Source organism: Gopherus flavomarginatus, chromosome 14 (genome assembly GCF_025201925.1).
Source record: "Gopherus flavomarginatus isolate rGopFla2 chromosome 14, rGopFla2.mat.asm, whole genome shotgun sequence".
NCBI classification, from domain to species: domain Eukaryota; kingdom Metazoa; phylum Chordata; order Testudines; family Testudinidae; genus Gopherus; species Gopherus flavomarginatus.
The window spans coordinates 39,874,225-39,891,574 of record NC_066630.1 but is presented as its reverse complement, the minus strand read 5'-3'; the positions used below and the strand labels follow the sequence as shown (position 1 = coordinate 39,891,574).

At 47.6% G+C, this 17,350-nt stretch overlaps 2 protein-coding genes and 1 long non-coding RNA gene across 9 annotated transcripts in view; 2 read left to right on the top strand and 1 right to left on the bottom strand.

Moving 5' to 3' along the window:
* The window catches only part of RANBP10 (RAN binding protein 10), a 157,205-nt gene extending 147,026 nt beyond the window's left edge, over positions 1-10,179 (bottom strand). The window contains exons 1-2 of one of the 2 annotated variants that reach the window (XM_050922409.1): positions 9,538-10,179; positions 8,398-8,509 (exon numbers count right to left, since the gene is read on the bottom strand). In XM_050922409.1, coding sequence (XP_050778366.1) covers positions 8,398-8,509; positions 9,538-9,742 — 317 coding nt within the window. In that variant the 5' untranslated portion in view covers positions 9,743-10,179. The remainder of the gene's footprint in view (positions 1-8,397; positions 8,510-9,537) is intronic. The other variant, XM_050922408.1, reaches the window with a different exon arrangement.
* Positions 1-17,350, top strand: part of LOC127034063 (uncharacterized) — a 163,767-nt gene that overhangs the window by 86,281 nt on the left and 60,136 nt on the right. The window lies entirely within an intron of this gene.
* TSNAXIP1 (translin associated factor X interacting protein 1) overlaps positions 1-17,350 on the top strand; it is a 234,700-nt gene that overhangs the window by 167,678 nt on the left and 49,672 nt on the right. For 4 of the 6 annotated variants that reach the window (XM_050922390.1, XM_050922391.1, XM_050922388.1 and 1 more), the window contains exon 1: positions 10,575-10,824. The exons of 1 other annotated variant lie outside the window; for it this stretch is intronic. In XM_050922390.1, coding sequence (XP_050778347.1) covers positions 10,715-10,824 — 110 coding nt within the window. In that variant the 5' untranslated portion in view covers positions 10,575-10,714. Of the gene's footprint in view, positions 1-10,150; positions 10,173-10,574; positions 10,825-17,350 lie in introns of those variants that run through there. One more of the 6 variants, XM_050922393.1, reaches the window with a different exon arrangement.

Sequence of the window (17,350 nt, the reverse complement as noted above, 5' to 3'; positions counted from 1 at the left end):
GGAGCAGCTTCTATTCAGGCAAACGTCAGTATTAGCATGCAAATGAACATTCCCTCTCAAAATGCTCCCACAGCCTCCCCTGTACGTGCTGGCTGCTTGGGACTAAGGATGTCAGAGACAAGACTAAAAAGAGGAGGAAAGCCAGTAATTTGAAAACATGGAAACATTAAAGAAAAGTGAGGGATCATTCAGCACAAGCAACCGCGGGGAATGATTAGACACTGGACAAAGAATTCTGAACATGTCCATCTGCAAAAATATGGAACTAGTATGACCCAGCAATGGATCAACACGCAGGGACAACCATGCTGTAAAACCCCAACTATTGAAAGCAGAGGTCAGAGAGATGGATCTGCTGGTATCTGGGAGCCAGCAGAATGCTGTCTAAAGGCAGCTGTCCCAGACAGCCATCAGACCCACTACAAGCTAAAAAGAAACAAAGTTGGCAAAGTAGCACTGCAAGTGAGGGAAAAGGGGGAAGGAAGCAGAGATTACTTGGTATAAGTCTGCTAAACAGCAAATAAATCTGGCCTTTATATTTCTCTCTCCTTTAGTTATGAAGAAATCCAGCTATTTTTAAATCTGGGGTATAACATACTTAGCCAAATATGATAATTATTCTATGCAACGGAGGACAGGAAAAGATCTTAAATGTCCCAAAATTGACTAAACCAGCTTAGTTCCTAAGCCTCTCTGTAAACTGTCCCCCACCCTGTCCCTGAAAAATTCCACACTCCAAGGAGCTCTTCAGACAAGGTTCCTGTTTACAGGTGTAGTTCAGCCAATTCGGGGAGCAAATGTATTGAGACTCTGTGACCAATCAAACTGCTCCAATAGATAAACACAGGAGCAAAGACACAAATAGTTCACAAAAATCTCAACACTGTTTGCAAAGCCTACTGGCTAAACAGTTATGAATGTGACACTGATAAAATCGTGATTTGTCTGTGGACAGGTCATGACAGAAGAGTCACCACAAACAGTTCTGCCAGCTCTGCTAAATAAGGTAAGCCACCGGACACCAAGAATCAAGCCATGCTAACTGCTGACGCTCAAGAGTGTGCTAGGACGACACAGGAAGTTCAAAGGCCAGCAAGTCTTAGGGGAGCTTGGAACCAATTGCAGCAGACTGCTGGGATCTCCCCTGTACCAGGCCAGCCTATTCAGTCCCTCCTCTCCAGTCTCCAAGAGATGAGGAGCTTGGCACCTTCCTAAAGAGGGAGCAGTGTCAGCAAACAACATGTCCTGTCCACTCCTCCTAGACCAGGGGTCGGTAACCTATGGCACGCAAGCCGATTTTGAATGGCACGCAGCTGCCTGCCGTGGTCCCAGTCCCCACCCCACTCAGCCTCCCCGTCCACCGCTCTCCCTTGCAGGGGCAGGAGGCAGAAGCTTGGTCCTGCAGCAGCCAAGGTTCACCCTCTCCCACTTCTTCCCCCCGCGTGGTGCTTTCCTGCCCCTCTCCCTCTCCTTTGCTACGCCAATCAGCTGATGGTCCTTGCGAGGGGGAGGGGGAAGAGCGGCAGCCAGCCAGCAGCTCCATAGAGGAGGCAGAGAAGAGCTAGGGACGGAGTCTTGGGGAAGGGGGTGGAACAGGGCATATCCCTTCCAGCCCCCTGCCATGAGCAGCTCAGGGAAGGGGGCTGAGAGCACCCCTACCAGCCGAGCACCCCATCCCTCTGCCCCTGACCCCCACACACACACCCAACCCTCTGCCCTGCACCCCCACAGCCCCATCCCTCTGCTCTGACCTGTGAACCCCCCACACACACATCCCAGCCCTCTGCCTTGTTCCCTGAACCCCCTCACCCCAGCCTTCTGCCCTACACACCCCAGCCCTCTGCCTTGATCCCTGAACCCCCCCCCCCACACCTCAGCCTTCTGCCCTGAACTCCCCCAGCCCTCTGTCCTGACCCCTGTACCCGCCCCCGCGCCCCCCTCCCCCCCAGGTCTGGGGTCCTGGCTGCAGGCCCTGCTCAGCCCGCTGCCGGCCTAGGTGAACAGAACCCCAGATTGGCAGCGAGCTGAGCAGGCTGGTGGCGTAAGATCAGCATTTTAATTTATTTTTAAATGACGCTTCTTAAACATTTTGAAAACTTTGTTTACTTTACATACAACAATAGTTTAGTTATATAATATAGACTTATAGAAAGAGACCTTCTAAAAACATTAAAATGTATGACCGGCACGCGAAACCTTAAGTTAGAGTGAATAAATGAAGAGTCGGCACACCACTTCTGAAAGGTTGCCGACCCCTGTCCTAGACACTCATCTAAGATTGAGGTTTTATAAGTTTCTTGGTGCCCTAAATCAGCCCCAAACCATAGGAGAGCGAAACAACATACTGCAGTAATATACAGATGGGACACAGTCCCTGGGAGAGAGCTTGTGCTTCCAGCCATGAAGAATTTGTAGAATAGCTCTATAGTAGCTCTGAATTGCCACAAAGAGGCACCCAGGTGTGCCTTCAAGTCCTCAGGTCTTGCCCCTAGGCCAGCAGAGGTTGCAGCACAGACCTCCCCAGACATCACATCTATTTGACAAACTGAGGAATAGGACAGCCAGGCTCCAGAGTGAGCCCCAATCAGTCAGTCTTCCTTAGCCAGAAGGATGGCGGTCACAACTCACAGCGTGGAATGTGGAGGGAGTAAAGCTGAGGAGAGTGGGTGAAGCCCACAGGCTCTAAAATGGGCAAGGGTTCCTTATGGGGCACCAGGCAGTGCTCTTTGAATACTGCACTTTGTTTTGTAACATCCACCTGGGACCCAAGCCAATGTTTACCAATGCTTAGACAACAGAGCAGCCTCTGGATGGAGAAGGGTAAGGAAACACATCTATGTGGCTTCTATATGCACATGCAGTCCCCCAGCAGAGCTCCTTTAGACAACAGCTGTATTAAACACTACGGAAAGACAACATGGAGGGAAGCCGCTCTGTTAGTGGACAGAGAACAGTGCTGGTCTGCATCTTGTCAAGAGCTACCAACAAGTTTTCAGTTCCTGCCACCTCCAGAGTCTCCAAGAATTCAGCTCTGCCTAGGGTCCAAAGAGCTTACTGAATGAGAACAAGTGTTGTGAAAGTTTGTTAGCCCTGCCTCCCATCAGTACCACCTTATCACCATCAGATAACCCTAGCATGATGGCAGCACTAGCCCAAGGCACATCAGTTTCTGGCGCCAGTTCATAAACTCCCCTTTATCTAAAAAGTTATAGAAAAGCAAAATTTGGTGCCATATGGTAAAATAAAAGCTAGTAATCTGACTCCCTCAGAATGCTCCTTTTATACAGTGAAAGCTGCTCCAGAGTGGCCTCTAGCCCACTGCCTAGCCACATATGTTGGCAAGTGCAACCACTTAGGCCTGGCCATGGAGTCTTGCCATAATGCCACTCACTACAGCCTACAGATAGAAAAGTCACATCTCCAAGGCAGTTAATAAAACAAAGTAACCTCGTTCATGCTAAGCAAAATCACATTCAGACATCCCCATCCGAAACCACAACCACACTTACTGAAACTGGTTCTCCCAGCACCCTAATCCAGCCAGCCTTCCTCTGCAAGTTGATCCTTTAGCCATTTTAAAACATGTGCAAATAAGACATCACAGTACCCAGCAATGTAAACTCAGTGAGCAGCACTACATATCCCTCATTTCATCAAACTAAATGGCTGTCAATACAGCAAGAAACAGCACGTTTAAAGACCTACAAGCTACAATGCTGACATTATGGATTTGAAGTAGGGAGCTTGGAAACAAACTTCAAGTCCTCTTGACCTGCTTTCTAAGGGATTTCAGATACTATTGGAACACTTCTTCTCTCCTCCTTATTCAATTCTGGATTCCTCTTCGTTAAACTGAAGTCATTAGCATCACGGCTGTACCAAGCACTGACAAACTCAGCAGCAGTATAGACACATACACCTGACACATCGTTACCGATACCTAGGCACCAAACCCATAGTCAGAAAAGTAAAACATTAAGGATGAGACAAAGCCCACAAAAGGACGTTCTGAGTTAGTGGGGCTGTAGCTGTTCTATTGTTTCCAGATTCCACAGCACAATATAGCAAAGGGTCCCAGCCCTGAGAGATGTTACATACCCTGGGAGATCTTTGAAAAGTTAGCGCAGTATGCATAGTGCTGCACAGCCTCTGATACAGGATCCAGTACTGCAATGCCTAGGACAAGCAAGCTTTATGGGTGCTGTGGCAGCCACAACACAGAACCTACATGCTTTTGTGGCTTTAGATTTCAGCCTGAGCACTCTCAATGCAGCTGTGCATCTAATTTCTCCCTCCTCCAGCAACAGGGAAACAAGTACAGACATGCCTTCGACGTCAAAACGAGGTCTTGGCAAATTCTCCAGCACATTGTTTTGGTATGGTGCAGTCGTGTCATTGCCATAGGCTTACTGTGACATTTGATTTTTACACCACTACTGTGCTGGTAGATATGGCTGTGTACTTCGTAACGTTATTATGATGTGCAGCAGAGAAATGGCTTGTCAAGATCAAGAACTATGTTCTCGGGAGTCAACCAGCAAGTTTACGTGATTCTGCCATCTCCACATGAGATGGACCTAGTGCACCTTAAGGACAAAATAACTGTGCCTTAGGGTGCGATCATAATATAAATATTTACTACTACTACTACTAATGCAATCCAAATTGGAATCCCTATCATGGCTGGCAATCTCCTAGAGGGAAAACACAGTTTAGGACAGGACGGGTTAAACTGGGAAACTTGGAAAAATAATTGCATCTGTGTCCAGCAAGTTCAGCAAGCACAGAATGAATCTTTTCAAACTTTGTTAGTTTTGATTGGATGTATTCAAAGAGTCCTGTGGCACCTTATAGACTAATAGACGTATTGGAGCATGAGTTTTTGTGGGTGAATACCCACTTCATTGGATACATGCATCCGATGAAGTGGGTATTCACCCACGAAAGCTCATGCTCCAAAACGTCTGTTAGTCTATAAGGTGCCACAGGATTCTTTGTTGCTTTTACAGATCCAGACTAACACGGCTACCCTCTGATACTTGACACCAATCAAAACTGAGGACTAGGCTTGGTCCATCAACTACAGAATGCTACATGGCCAGATGGACTTGGACTGGAAGTTTGCAACTCTGCATGCTTCTGATTGCTTAATGGATCAAGCCTACAATTCTGCATTAATGGTGTTTTCATGTAATCAAATGTTTTCGACTCCCGTTTACACAATATTGAAAACTGAAATATGAGTCATAACACGTATAAGTTCTTTGAGAAAATGCCAAATCAAAATATACAGACATATCAATATTCAGTACATATTAGTATTAATCCTAATGCATTTTACTTTTTGATTGTACAATCATAAATTAATCTACAGATCTACTATCTTATGCAACCACAATTTGATTATGTAACTAAAACTAAGTGTAACATGGTGTGCATTAATGGAACAGTTTTTAAAACAGAAAATGCCTCAAATTCAGATTAACTAGTTTTTCACTGGGTGATAAAACACACCTCTGGTAAATACCATGCCATCTCTAGACCCAGCAATCTAAGCTGGCAGAAGGCCCCTATGAAGCTCTTTTGATAAACAGTCTCCTGATTTCAATCCTCACTGGTGAAAGTAGCACCCTCCCTAGATGAGAAACCATGCCCATGATTTGATTTTGGTTAGGTTCCTCACTGTCCTTCCCACAATCCCTTACACTGCCTTGTATTCAATGTGTCCTCACACCTGCACAGGGCTCCTGTATTGTACCAATTTCACCCTATATCATTCTCCCCTCTGGATAGCTACATGTGTGTTCACACTTCAGCCAACACAAAATACTTGTACAGCAGGTGGGCATCAATTTTCTCCTGGCTAGCTCATCTACACAAGCCGGGTGATGAGAACCAGATGCAACAGTCATCATGCTTGCTAACCACACAACACTTCATTAGTTTTTCCCCTAACATCCCTAGCAGAATCCCATGTCTCCCAATACACTCTTTAATTCTGCTCCCAGAAAAATGCTTAATTTAGTGATAAACATACAACAGAGGGCTGGATGGGATTCAAATTAAGTAGTCAACACTACTCACTGAACTTCCTCTTGGAGAACACTGTAAAGTGACAACATTCACATTCTGCTTCTAATACCATGGACACAATGTACCACCTCTGCTGTGCTTCCAGCCGTTCCTGCCCTATGGAGCATAACGCTGGATTGGAAAATCAATCCAAAATCAGCCCATAGGAACCTATGTTATTTCAATGGCTAGATTTAATAAGAAGAACAGTTTGATTTTGGCATTCTGCCTCCAGCACCAGGATTTCCCAATCCCACAGCTGTTGCCTGTCACTAACCTGGATGGTGTAATCAGCCTTCAGAAAACAACCTAATCAGGTGGAAATCCAGGGCCAGGACTGATGGTAGAAGATACACAGATCCAATCTACATTCACAAAGGCCTCGTGTTCTTCCCTTTAGATAGCTCTTCTTCTCACTGCACATGGATAGCTTCTGGACACGATGACTGACCTCCTCGCAGAGCTCAATTACTGCTACTCCTTTTCATCCAGCAAACGTAATAGTTGAGACATAAGGTTCAAGCTCTCCCAGAGCTCAGATTTGGAAAGCACCACCCTTTGCTACACTTCCAAACATTGAGGGCTAGAGCCAACATTAGAAGTAGGGTTTGTATCGGAATATGAGTCAATAAGCCAGCCCCGAAGTGTCCTCATTTCTCAGTTGGGCCTTTCAGGAGGCTGGTTGGCTTGTGTGAATAAAGCTAGGGAGCGTCTACACTTGAAACACAACAGCGGCACAGAAGCAGTCCTGCACCTGCTCTACTTTAGCACTTCAGTGTAGACAGCCCTACAGTGATGGGAGGAGTTCTCCCACTATCCAGAAAGGAGGCAGACAGGTTGTCAAGGTCGATTCCCCACTCTGGCACCTTAAGCGCAGAAGTTGGGGGCCCGCAAGGATTCTAAAAATTAATACTGGCCACTCTAGGCTTGTAAACTCCCAAGGTTACAGCTTCTCTCTGACCTTGGATGGGTAGATGCTGCCACCACCCAAATGCCAAAACAAAAAAACCCTTCTGAGACCCCAGAAGGGCGCACTTGGGAATTCCTTCCTGTGGGGTGTCCTCAAGGTAAATTTTATTAAAAACAAAAAGAAAGAAAATACATCTGGAACTTAGGCTTTTTGCTAGATCAAAAAAAAAAAACTATTACAAAAATTAAGCATCAAAATAGCTCTCTTGAGGTTCAGCTTAAAGGTTACAAGCAAAACAAAAGCAACTGGGGCTAGCATAGCGGAGCCCATAAGCTGATAAGAAATAGACCTTCCCTGACTGATTTACATATCTGGGGTTTCAGATAAGCAATCTCTAGGTATGACCTGATGGTTTTTCATACCTGGCTTAAAGCTTCCTACATTATAGTCCAGCTCTGTTCCTGCTCTGCATCTCCTCTCCTCTCTCCAGAGAACAACAGACCAACAAAAGGAAAGTTTTCCCCCCAATTTAAAGAAATTCTTCCCTTCCCATTGGCTCTTAATCAGGTGCCCCCTCCCTTCTTTTTACCTAAGGGCTTTTTTAATCCTTTACAGGTAAAGAAAGTAGAGAACAGCTTCCAAGAAGGATTTCATAGCTAATTGGCTGGCTGGGTGTCCACAAAAGGGAGCTATCCTCCCTCTCATTTATCACACAGGTCAACAACAGAATTGTTCCCTTGACCTAGTGCTGTCTAAAACATGGATTAAGTCGGTTTAACTACATCGCTCACAGGTGTGGATTTTTCACACCTATGAGCAATGTAGTTGGGTCAACCACACTCTAGTGTAGACCAGGCTCTACAAAGTAGCAATTCTCAGTGATTAATGACCCATGTCACTCCCTCGTTCACTCACATTCCCCTAATTATTTAGCAAAGCTTCCACATATCTTGATATGAGTGATTCCTTGAAGGGAATTATATCAGTTTATGGGCTGTCCCCTCCCAGACTTGAGAAACGGAGACAAATTTTCCATTTCCCCTGATGTTACAGGAAACCAGTCCAGCTATCAAGGATGTTGCAATATCTGTTTATTCAGTTCCAGCAGTCTATTAGTTATTCAGACATTACTGAAACAACGGGGAACACTATTGAATTTCAAACTGCATTAGAGACTCAGTACTTCTCAAGTTGTCATAATTACCCATACAAAACAGCACAGGGAGCAGCTACATTCCAATATATATTACTGGCTTGCCACCTGTTGACTACACAGACATAACAACTCACCACATATCTGGCTACTATAAATGTCATCTGAGTGACCTCTAACCCTTACAACAAGGGAGACTGAGCAAAACAGAGCTAGTAAACACATATAAAACACTGGAATCAAATTAGAGCAGTGCACTTACCCATCTCTACCTTTACTGACAATCTTCACTTCAAAGTAATAAATGCCACAAGCTGCAGGGATGGGGTGTGTGGCCCTGACTGACGCAGCATCTTTGTGATTTTTCCCATGACCTAGGAAAGAGTTGAATAATGAGTATTTAATGGGTGCAAGGTCCTAGGCCCTTCATTTCACAATAACACCATATGAACAGAGCAAAGGACTTGCAACAGCAAAATTCATTCTGCATCTGAGAAATTAGAAGATGACTCCTTGGTCAGTTAAAAAAAGACAAGCCTGCAGTGCCACCATGTAAAATACCTACAATATGTGCTCCTGCAGCTTTCCCTTTTCCTACCCTCTTAAGGTGCTGAGAAAAAAAAGCATACTACCACCCCTGGTTTTGAAATCTCAGCACCCAAAAGAAACCAATTATGCAAGATGAAGATGACATCAGTGTTTATTAGGCTAAGGGACGACGGTATGCTCAGCTCTCTCTAGCTATTCTGGAAAGGCAGCCTCCATCACAGTGGGGAGGGGAGAAACACGAAATCATGGGTCTTAGAGCTCTGAACTTGACTGGTTTCCTATGAACTCAAGTGGTGGAGGTACCCAGGCGGGAACCTCTTTAGCCAGCATTATAAGGGGGTGGCAGAGACAACAGGAGACCCTACAGAGGCAGAGCCTTGCAGAGGAGAAGCCAGGCCGCCAGCTAAATGACACCGCAAAGTGTTATATAAGGCAGGAGCAGGGGGGTTGGGCTCAGCGCCGCTTTAGCTCTCCCTAGTCCAGGAAAACCCCAGGGACGGCTCAAGCCCCAAACATCCCCCCCAAAAGTGCGAGGGGCAGTTCGGCGTGGTTTGTGGTAGCGACTGAGTTGGGGGGGTGGGCACATGATCCCCGAACTACCACCCCTCTGTCCGGCCCGGTTCCGCCCCCCCTCAGCGGGGGGCCGCCCGGGCAGGGAGAAGCCCGACTCCAGGTCTGCCCCCCGGGGCCCCTCTTCCCAGAGAGGGGCAGGCTGCGCCCAGGCCCCCGCCCCCCGCAGCGGCCCGGCTGCCCTGGACCAGCCCGGGGCCGGCTCCTCCCGGCCCCAGCACCTCGGTCTGCCCCGAGGGCGGCCGGACTCCCGGCCCGGGGCTCCCGGCGCGGCTGCCGGCACCTTTGTAGTGGACGCGCAGGTTGCCCTGCGAGAGGCCGATGTAGTTGTACTTGTCCTTGGGGCTCCAGGAGCGGGGCAGCGGCGTCTCGGCCTGGTTCACGGCCGGGTAGAGGCGGCGCAGGCGCTGGCTCAGCTCCTGCTCCTCGGGCGGGCACGGCAGCCCCGCGTCCCCCCCGTGCAAGCTCCCTGCGCCCGGATCCGCCATCTTGGATTCGCTATTGTGTCACCGGACGGGGAGCGAGGCCCAGCTCCCTCCGCCAGCCAATGGGCTGCGGGCCCGGCCACAATGGGGCCGCGGCCCCGACGGGAATCCGAGTCCGCTCCCCGCCCCTGACAAGCCGCTTCCCGCATGCCTGGACTACAGCTCCCGAGAGGCACCGCGCCAAGGGCCCCGCCCCTGCGCTATGGCGCACTGCACGCTGGGAACGAGAGTTCACTCTAGCTGCTGTCCACATTGGCAAGGCGGCGCAAGGCACTACAAGCCCCAGAAGGCCGCCGGAGAGCCAGGCACGGCGCCGTGTTCAGAACTGTGCCCCGGCGATACCGGTGTGGGGACCTCCATAACGTTCCGTCCCGGGAAATACCCTCCCCCAGGGCTAAACCCCTGACGCACACACCAACCCTGGTCCCCTAGGGTAACTACCCCGAGCGTTCTCCCCTACAGCCTGCCCTCCTCCCCGCGTTGCCTACGGTACCCGCCCTGCATCCTACCGCCCCCGCGCCTTGAGATACCCGCCCTGCATCCTACCGCCCCCCCGCCCTTAGGGTACCCGCCCTGCATCCTACCCCCCTCCGCCTTGCTTAAGGTACCCGTCATGCATCCTTCCCCGGGTACCCCTGCAGGCTGAACCCCTCCCCCCTTTCCTCAAGTATTCCCCTACAGTCTGCCCCCCGCCCCTCCCAGGGTATCCCCCTACGGCCTCTGCACCCCGCTTTCCCCAAGCACCCTACAGCCCGCCCTCTGCCTTCACCAGAGGATCCCCCTACGCCCCCCTCCAGGTAGCCGTCGCCTTGCCCGGGGCGCACGCTGGCGGGCTAGGTCACCTCGGCGGGGACACCTCAAGCGGGCCCAGCCGCCCCTACCGACACCCCGCCCCCCAAGCTGGGCTCTGTCACGACACGACCCCACTCGCTCGGACGAGCGCGCAGCCCTTTGTCAGGCGGCCGCCGGCCAGCTATGGCAGAGGTGGGGTCCTGGGAGGTGGGCGGGGCTTGTCTCCATGGTAACCGTGTCAACAACCCCGCGCCCTGTCTGCGCCCGGCCATGGCCCTGGCCCCTTCGCCTGGGTAAGGTCGTGGGCGGTGGGAGCCCGGGTCAGCGCCGCGTGCCCGGGGAGCCGCTGTCGGCCTGAGGGAGGACACAGCTCCCGCGCGGGGCGGGGCGGGAGAAGGGCCGCGGTGCTGAGGGAGCCACAGTTACTCGGCGCTTTATTTGCGCCGCGTCTTCCGCGGGCTGGTTCAAGCGGGGCGCGCGGCGGAGCGGCCGGTGCGGTGACGGGTGGGCGGGAGCCGGGCCAGGCTCGCAGACATTGCTGCTGGCACTCGAAGGAGCCGGGTCTGCGCCGCCTCCACCCGAGAGCCGGTCCAGCCCTACCGCACGTTGGATTGATACTCCCTAGGGGAAGTCCGCCCCCACTGTTAAAAATTGCATGCGCCGTATTGCACAATTCTGCATATTTTAGTTGTCAATGCAACACGATATAATCACGTCAGTTTCAGTTATTTGCATAATTTATTTCAAAATACCTGTCGGCAGGAATGTCTGTAAAGATACAGACACACAAAACAAGACTCAGGATATGTTTTTTGACAAAGAGATTCCTCACTAGGCATATTAGTCCAGAACTTTGAGTAATAATTCATTCAAACTGCAATACAGAAACCTATTTCTCAAACCTCCCAGAGGCAGTGCAAAGGTTTGAGGCTAAGAGGTAAAGGAGGAGCTGAGGGAGAGGGAAGGAGCCTGGAGGTGAACCTGGAGGATTGTCAGGTGTGGGTGCGAGAAATATGGAATGAGGTTTTTTTCAGTGGGGGGAGGGATTGTTGGGGAGCCTCCCCCATGCAAACTCTGGTTGACCCCTAGCCTCTCCCATTCAATCAGGCACATTTGTCCTGCACCCCCCCCCCATCTCCATGTGGCCCTGCAACCCCTGCTCCCTTCAGCCCCTGGCTCAATGCTGTCATATCACTAGCTCCTGAGCCTGCACCCCAGTCTGTCCCCCCACTCGTGGGTCTGTGAAATACCCCCCAGCAGTCCTATGTGCCCCACTCTATCCCTCCCATGCAGTGCTGTAACAAGGGCAAGGCGAGTGAGGCACTTGTCTTGGGCGTGCAAAGCGGAGGGGCGCAGCTCTACTGCCCAAGTGGGGGTGAAAAATAGCTGCGATTGCTGGCAATTCAGCTGCGGGTCCCTCACTCAGGGAAGGATCTGCTGCTGAATTGCTGCCACTGCTTGATTCGTTCTTTGGTGGCAATTTGGAGGTGGGTCCTTCCTTCCAAGAGGGACTAAGGGACCCGCTGCTGAATTGCTGCCGACGGGCCTGGAGCCAGCCCTTGCCTCGGGCACAAAAATTCTTTGTTAGGGCTCTGCTCCCATGCCTCCTCACTTGGCCCAGCTGTGAGGAACACAGCTGCTGGCTGGCTGCCCTCTCTTCTGGTGCCACAGCAGCGCTTGGTGGGCAAAAGGTGTAACTGCAGCACCTCTCCAGCAGAATCTATATTCTGTGGAGAAAAAAAATCTCCAGGGGGACATGAATTCTGCATGTGCACAGTGGTGCAGAATTCCCCCACGAGTAAGTTTAATATTAATACCACCCTGGGAGGTCTTTCATCCCATATACTGACCAGGACTGGCCCTGTTTAGTTTATGAGATCTGATATTATCACAGATCATGCTGGCTGTAGGCTCCTAATGAAGGACTATTGGTATGCAGATATATTCATAGATTATTAGGGTTGGAAGGGACCTCAAGAGATCATCTAGTCCAACCTCCTGCTCACAGCAGGACCAATCCCCAAATGGCCCCCTCAAGGATTGAATTCACAACCCTCAGTCTTATGCCATAGGTGATAGGTTTTGTCTTTTCAATGTATAACATGATGTTAGCCACAATTATACACATTTACAATAAAAAGAACATTCTTTAATATTTTCATTTAACATTTCCATTGTTTATCATTAATTACGTTTACAGAGCCTGAAGATAACATTTTTCTCTCTACCAATCTTTTCCATGTGGTAAGCGTTGCTTTTGCTTTCCCTGAGCCTGGCTTTTTCTGTTTGCTTCCTAGTTTGGAATAAACCTTATTGGCAGCCTAGTTCTTGCAATTGTTGTAATAGTTAAACGTGGCTGTAAATAGAGGAAGCATTTTGATGTTATTTCAGCCGTGCATGATTAGTGATCTCTGCTCTCTTAATTTCATTTTGAAACAAAGTGGTCAGTTACGAACAATACAGGTACTTCGAACCCTGAGGACATTGCCCTACCAGATTCTATTCATATTTGGGCATGTACTGTTATATGACATTAGTAAAGGACCTCAGAAAGAGTTGCTTTCTTCTAATACTGAACAAGGAACTTTATTAAAATTAAGAAAATAGGTTTGGTTGGGTTTTGTGGTTTTGTTTGGTTGGGTTTTTTTGTATAAACAACCAGTAACAAGAAATAATTTTTAACAACAAATTACCCAGATGAGTCACCAGCTTCACGGTTTTGTGACTGAGAACAGTTATGTCCAGTTGATTGATCTGGATTATCAAATCCCAAAGATGTAGACTCTGGTTCAGTAGATTTAGGATTCTTCTGAGTGGAATCCTACCCATTCACTCCAGGCTCCAGCTGTGCTGTGAGTGCTATTGCTATAAGCAAAACATTCATCTGTGTTTGGAATCAGCTGTGTTGGTTATCTGCTGGTGGTTCTTCAGCTTCTTTGTACCTCTGTTAGCCTGAACTATGCAGGATCTTGGGGTGCAGCTTTGTCCATTGATGACTGGAATTGTCCAATATCTTTCCTAATTCAGTTTTCTTTGGACTGGGTCTCCTTGTTTAAGCTTGGGTAAGTGTTAGGTGCATTCTACTGTTTAAAGGCTAAAGCCTGAGATTTTACATTTGGCATCTCTATCTCAGATCCTTTAAGCAGAGCCACTTGGGATGAAGATTGGCAGTTTTGTTCCAATCTCTTGACCCATAAGCAAATGAGCTGAGCTTACCCACTGTCATCTACTACTAGGGACTTCCCTGGTGCATATTCTGCTATTGGTTTATTATGCTCTTTCTCTGACTCCCCCATCAACTAAAATGTCATCCATATGAACTTCCATTCCCTCCCGGCCTTGGAGAATCTCATTCATTTTCCTCTGGAAAATTGCTGGGATGCTTGTGATGCCAAACAAGAGGTTACAAAAATGATACCTTCCGAACTGCATTATAAAAGTTTTCAGCTTGGATTCTGTTCCACTACCCAGACATCAGCACTAACGAACATATTGTTGCACAAACTAATTTGGAGATTATAGTCCCTACAGTGGAGAGATTATACCTTTCCCCTTTTACTGCTTCACTTAGCCTCTTTAGATCTATCCATGGATGTGCCATCATTTCCATAACAGGTTTCACAGGGACCTACCACTCTTAGGGCATGTCTGCACTTACGGCAGAGCGATCGATCCACTGGGGGTCGATTTATCACGTCTAGTGAAGATGCAATAAATCAACTGCCGAGCGCTCCCCTGTTGACTCCGGTACTCCACCAGAGCAAGAAGCGTAGGTGGAGTCGATGGAGGAGCGGCAGCAGTCGACCTGCCGCAGTGAAGACACCGTGGTAAGTAGCTCTAAGTACGTCAACTTCAGCTATGAAAATAGCATAACTGAAGTTGCGTAACTTAGACCAACTTAGCTCGCCTTCCCCTCCCCAGTATAGACCAGGCCTCAGTTCAGTAATGCCATAGTGTGCGTTATTCTTCATTCTGTATAGTACTTTGCTTTGGGAAACATTTGGGTGGGCACCCTCTATGCTCTGTTGAATGCCTATGGGGGACAGTCCTAGGAGGTTATTGCAGTGACCTGCATAAACAAAATATTTTTAAATGTTTTAAAGTTCCTAATGGTTGTTCCTTCAACCTGAAATTTCGTTTATTTCACATGAATCAGTGGAGGTAGGAAATGCCATTTTGGAATGAACCTATAATCTGTCTAATCTAGAGTACCCTAATGTCCAATATGAGGATGGTATGCTGAGTGCTTTGATGGTGAATGTTTTGGAATATTACCATTTCAAGACACAAGTTCTATGTTTAAGATAAGGGTTCACTTTAGAGACACTATCAAAGAGACCCTTTCTGTTCTTTATTCTGCAATATGGGTGTGACCTGTACATACTATCTATCACCAAGGCTTTGCTCTGATTTGTTAGTGTAGGGTCTCAGGACTTGTCTTCATTACCATGCAAAATCGGTGCTGTCGCACTGATGTAGCGTCTGATGAAGATGCATTACATCGACGGGAGAGCACTATCCTGTCAATGTAATTACTCTGCCTCTTCCACTGACATAGCACAGTGTAGATGCTGCTTTAAGTCGATGTAAGTTATGTATCTCAGAGGGGTGTTTTTTTCACACTCCTGAGCAACATAACTTACATTGACTTAAGTGGTAGTGTAGACAAGCCCTCGGTCTGTGCTGTGCTGCTGCTAGATTTTTCCTTTAATAAATAATGTTGTAGCCCCATTTTTAGTGGAATGGTTAAGAATGCCACTTGGGATTTAACTCTCCCTTCTGGTTGTAGGTGTTGGCAGGGTTTCAGAGCAGTGCTTAATGCTTGCATCAGGTGTGCTTCAATACATAGGAAAAACAGGATGTGATAACCCTCGGAAGATTGGCCAGTTCTGAGTAGATGACTTTGGTCATTTGGCCATCTGCCTTCTTTATACTCAGATTAAAAACTTTTCAGGGCAGGATTCAGCCCTCTGTTATGTTTAGTACAAAGGGGCTTTGACCACAGATTGGAGCCTTTAGAGCAGTGGTTCTCAACCTCTTTACCACTGTGGGCTGCATATGCAGCTCACTGTGTGTTGTGTGGGCTGCAGCCACAGTATATATACTACCTGTATGGCCTGGAGGATGTCACATGGGATGCAGCTGTGTGCTGATTGGACCACAAGTAGCCCATAGGCCACTAGTTGAGAACTACTATTCTAGACACCACCACAGTGCAAATAAATAATAATATAATAAAGAGTGGATGCTAGCTAATCTGTGCAGTTTGGGACATGGATTAATGGAGTGAGATGTTCTGGGAATGAAAAGGGTTTCTTGAAGGTGTTTGGGTCAGGAGTGGAATGAGTTTTGCTCATTTAACCTCCTCGTTGTTGGAAACTCCCTTAAATCCCACAGATATGCACATTCTCAGTGCAGTTTCCTAAGGCTGAGTGAGGAGGATGTTGTGAAGTCCAAGACCATAACAAGGTTAAAAAAAGAACTAGATACATTCCTGGAGGATAGGTCCATCAATGGCTATTAGCCAGGATAGGCAGGAATGGTGTCCCTAACCTCTGTTTGCAAGAAGCTGGGAATGAGCAACAGGGGATGGATCACTTGATGATAATCTGTCTGTTCATTCCCTCTGGGGCACTGGGCACTGTCAGAAGACAGGATACTGGGCTAGATGGACCCTTGGTCTGACCCAGTAGGGCTATTCTCATGTTCTGATGAGTGTAGTCGTCACCATCCTTAATGTTGCTTTAAAATAGTTTTTCATATTTAACTATAATTAGGAAGAGAATTAGACTGAACAGGCTATCTTAGGTTTCATGGGGTTTTTAAATGGTTTCCACGATTCACCTTATGGTTCCATAAAACTTGCAACCCCGGTGAACTACTTCTACTTATGTTACAGCAAAGATTTTGCAGTCATAAAATGACCTGATTTTCCACTTTTTATTCCAGGGATTATAGTACGCAAACAAGTAATAAACTTTGAATTAAGCTCCATGGTCACAGAAGGAGTTGCTTGATTCATGAGCTATTTATGCACTATTTATTTGCTTTAATTTACTGTACATTTATAGCTGCAAGTGTGTTTATAAAACTACTGTAGGAATCATTACCCTAGGCTTGAAAAAACATGAGTATTAATATTTTCTAAATTTCCCAAAAAACACAATTGAGAGTGAAACAGATAGGAAACAGCTGCAAGTTTTAATCAGTATTTTGGTAAATGATCCTAGAAAAAAAACTCATAAAAAAAAATCCCCTGAGTATGAGAACCAAGGCCATTTACCTCCCTATTTTCATTCTTCATTGCAACAAGATAATTAGAGGGATATCAACCAACTCTAATTATACCAGGATTTTGCAGATACTTATTAGTAAACTCATGAAAAATCTGTCAAGAGTGGTTGAGAGACCCAGGATGCAAGTAACTGCAATTATCATCTGGTAACCCCACTGTCACTGAGAGTGAGAAGGCTTGTTATAAACAGCCTGAAATAACAGCTATAAACAGAAATCGTCTTGAAGATTAGGAAATCAAGGTGGACAGCTAGAGTACAAAGAGCTCCTGACCCATGAATCAATGCGTCATACATTCTTCAGCAACAGCCTTTAGGCTTCCCTACATTAACTACAAATCTTATTTCAATAGTTCATTGAAAAGTTCGTTATCAGATACTTCAGGGACGGAGTTCTGCTGAATTAAGGGAGATTATAATGGCACCTAGTGGAGATGACAGGGTTTGTAGGGTGACCACAGAAGCCAGTCTTGCTTAGCATGGTAGATTTAAGATGCAATCCTGAATCCAGACCACCCCAATCAAA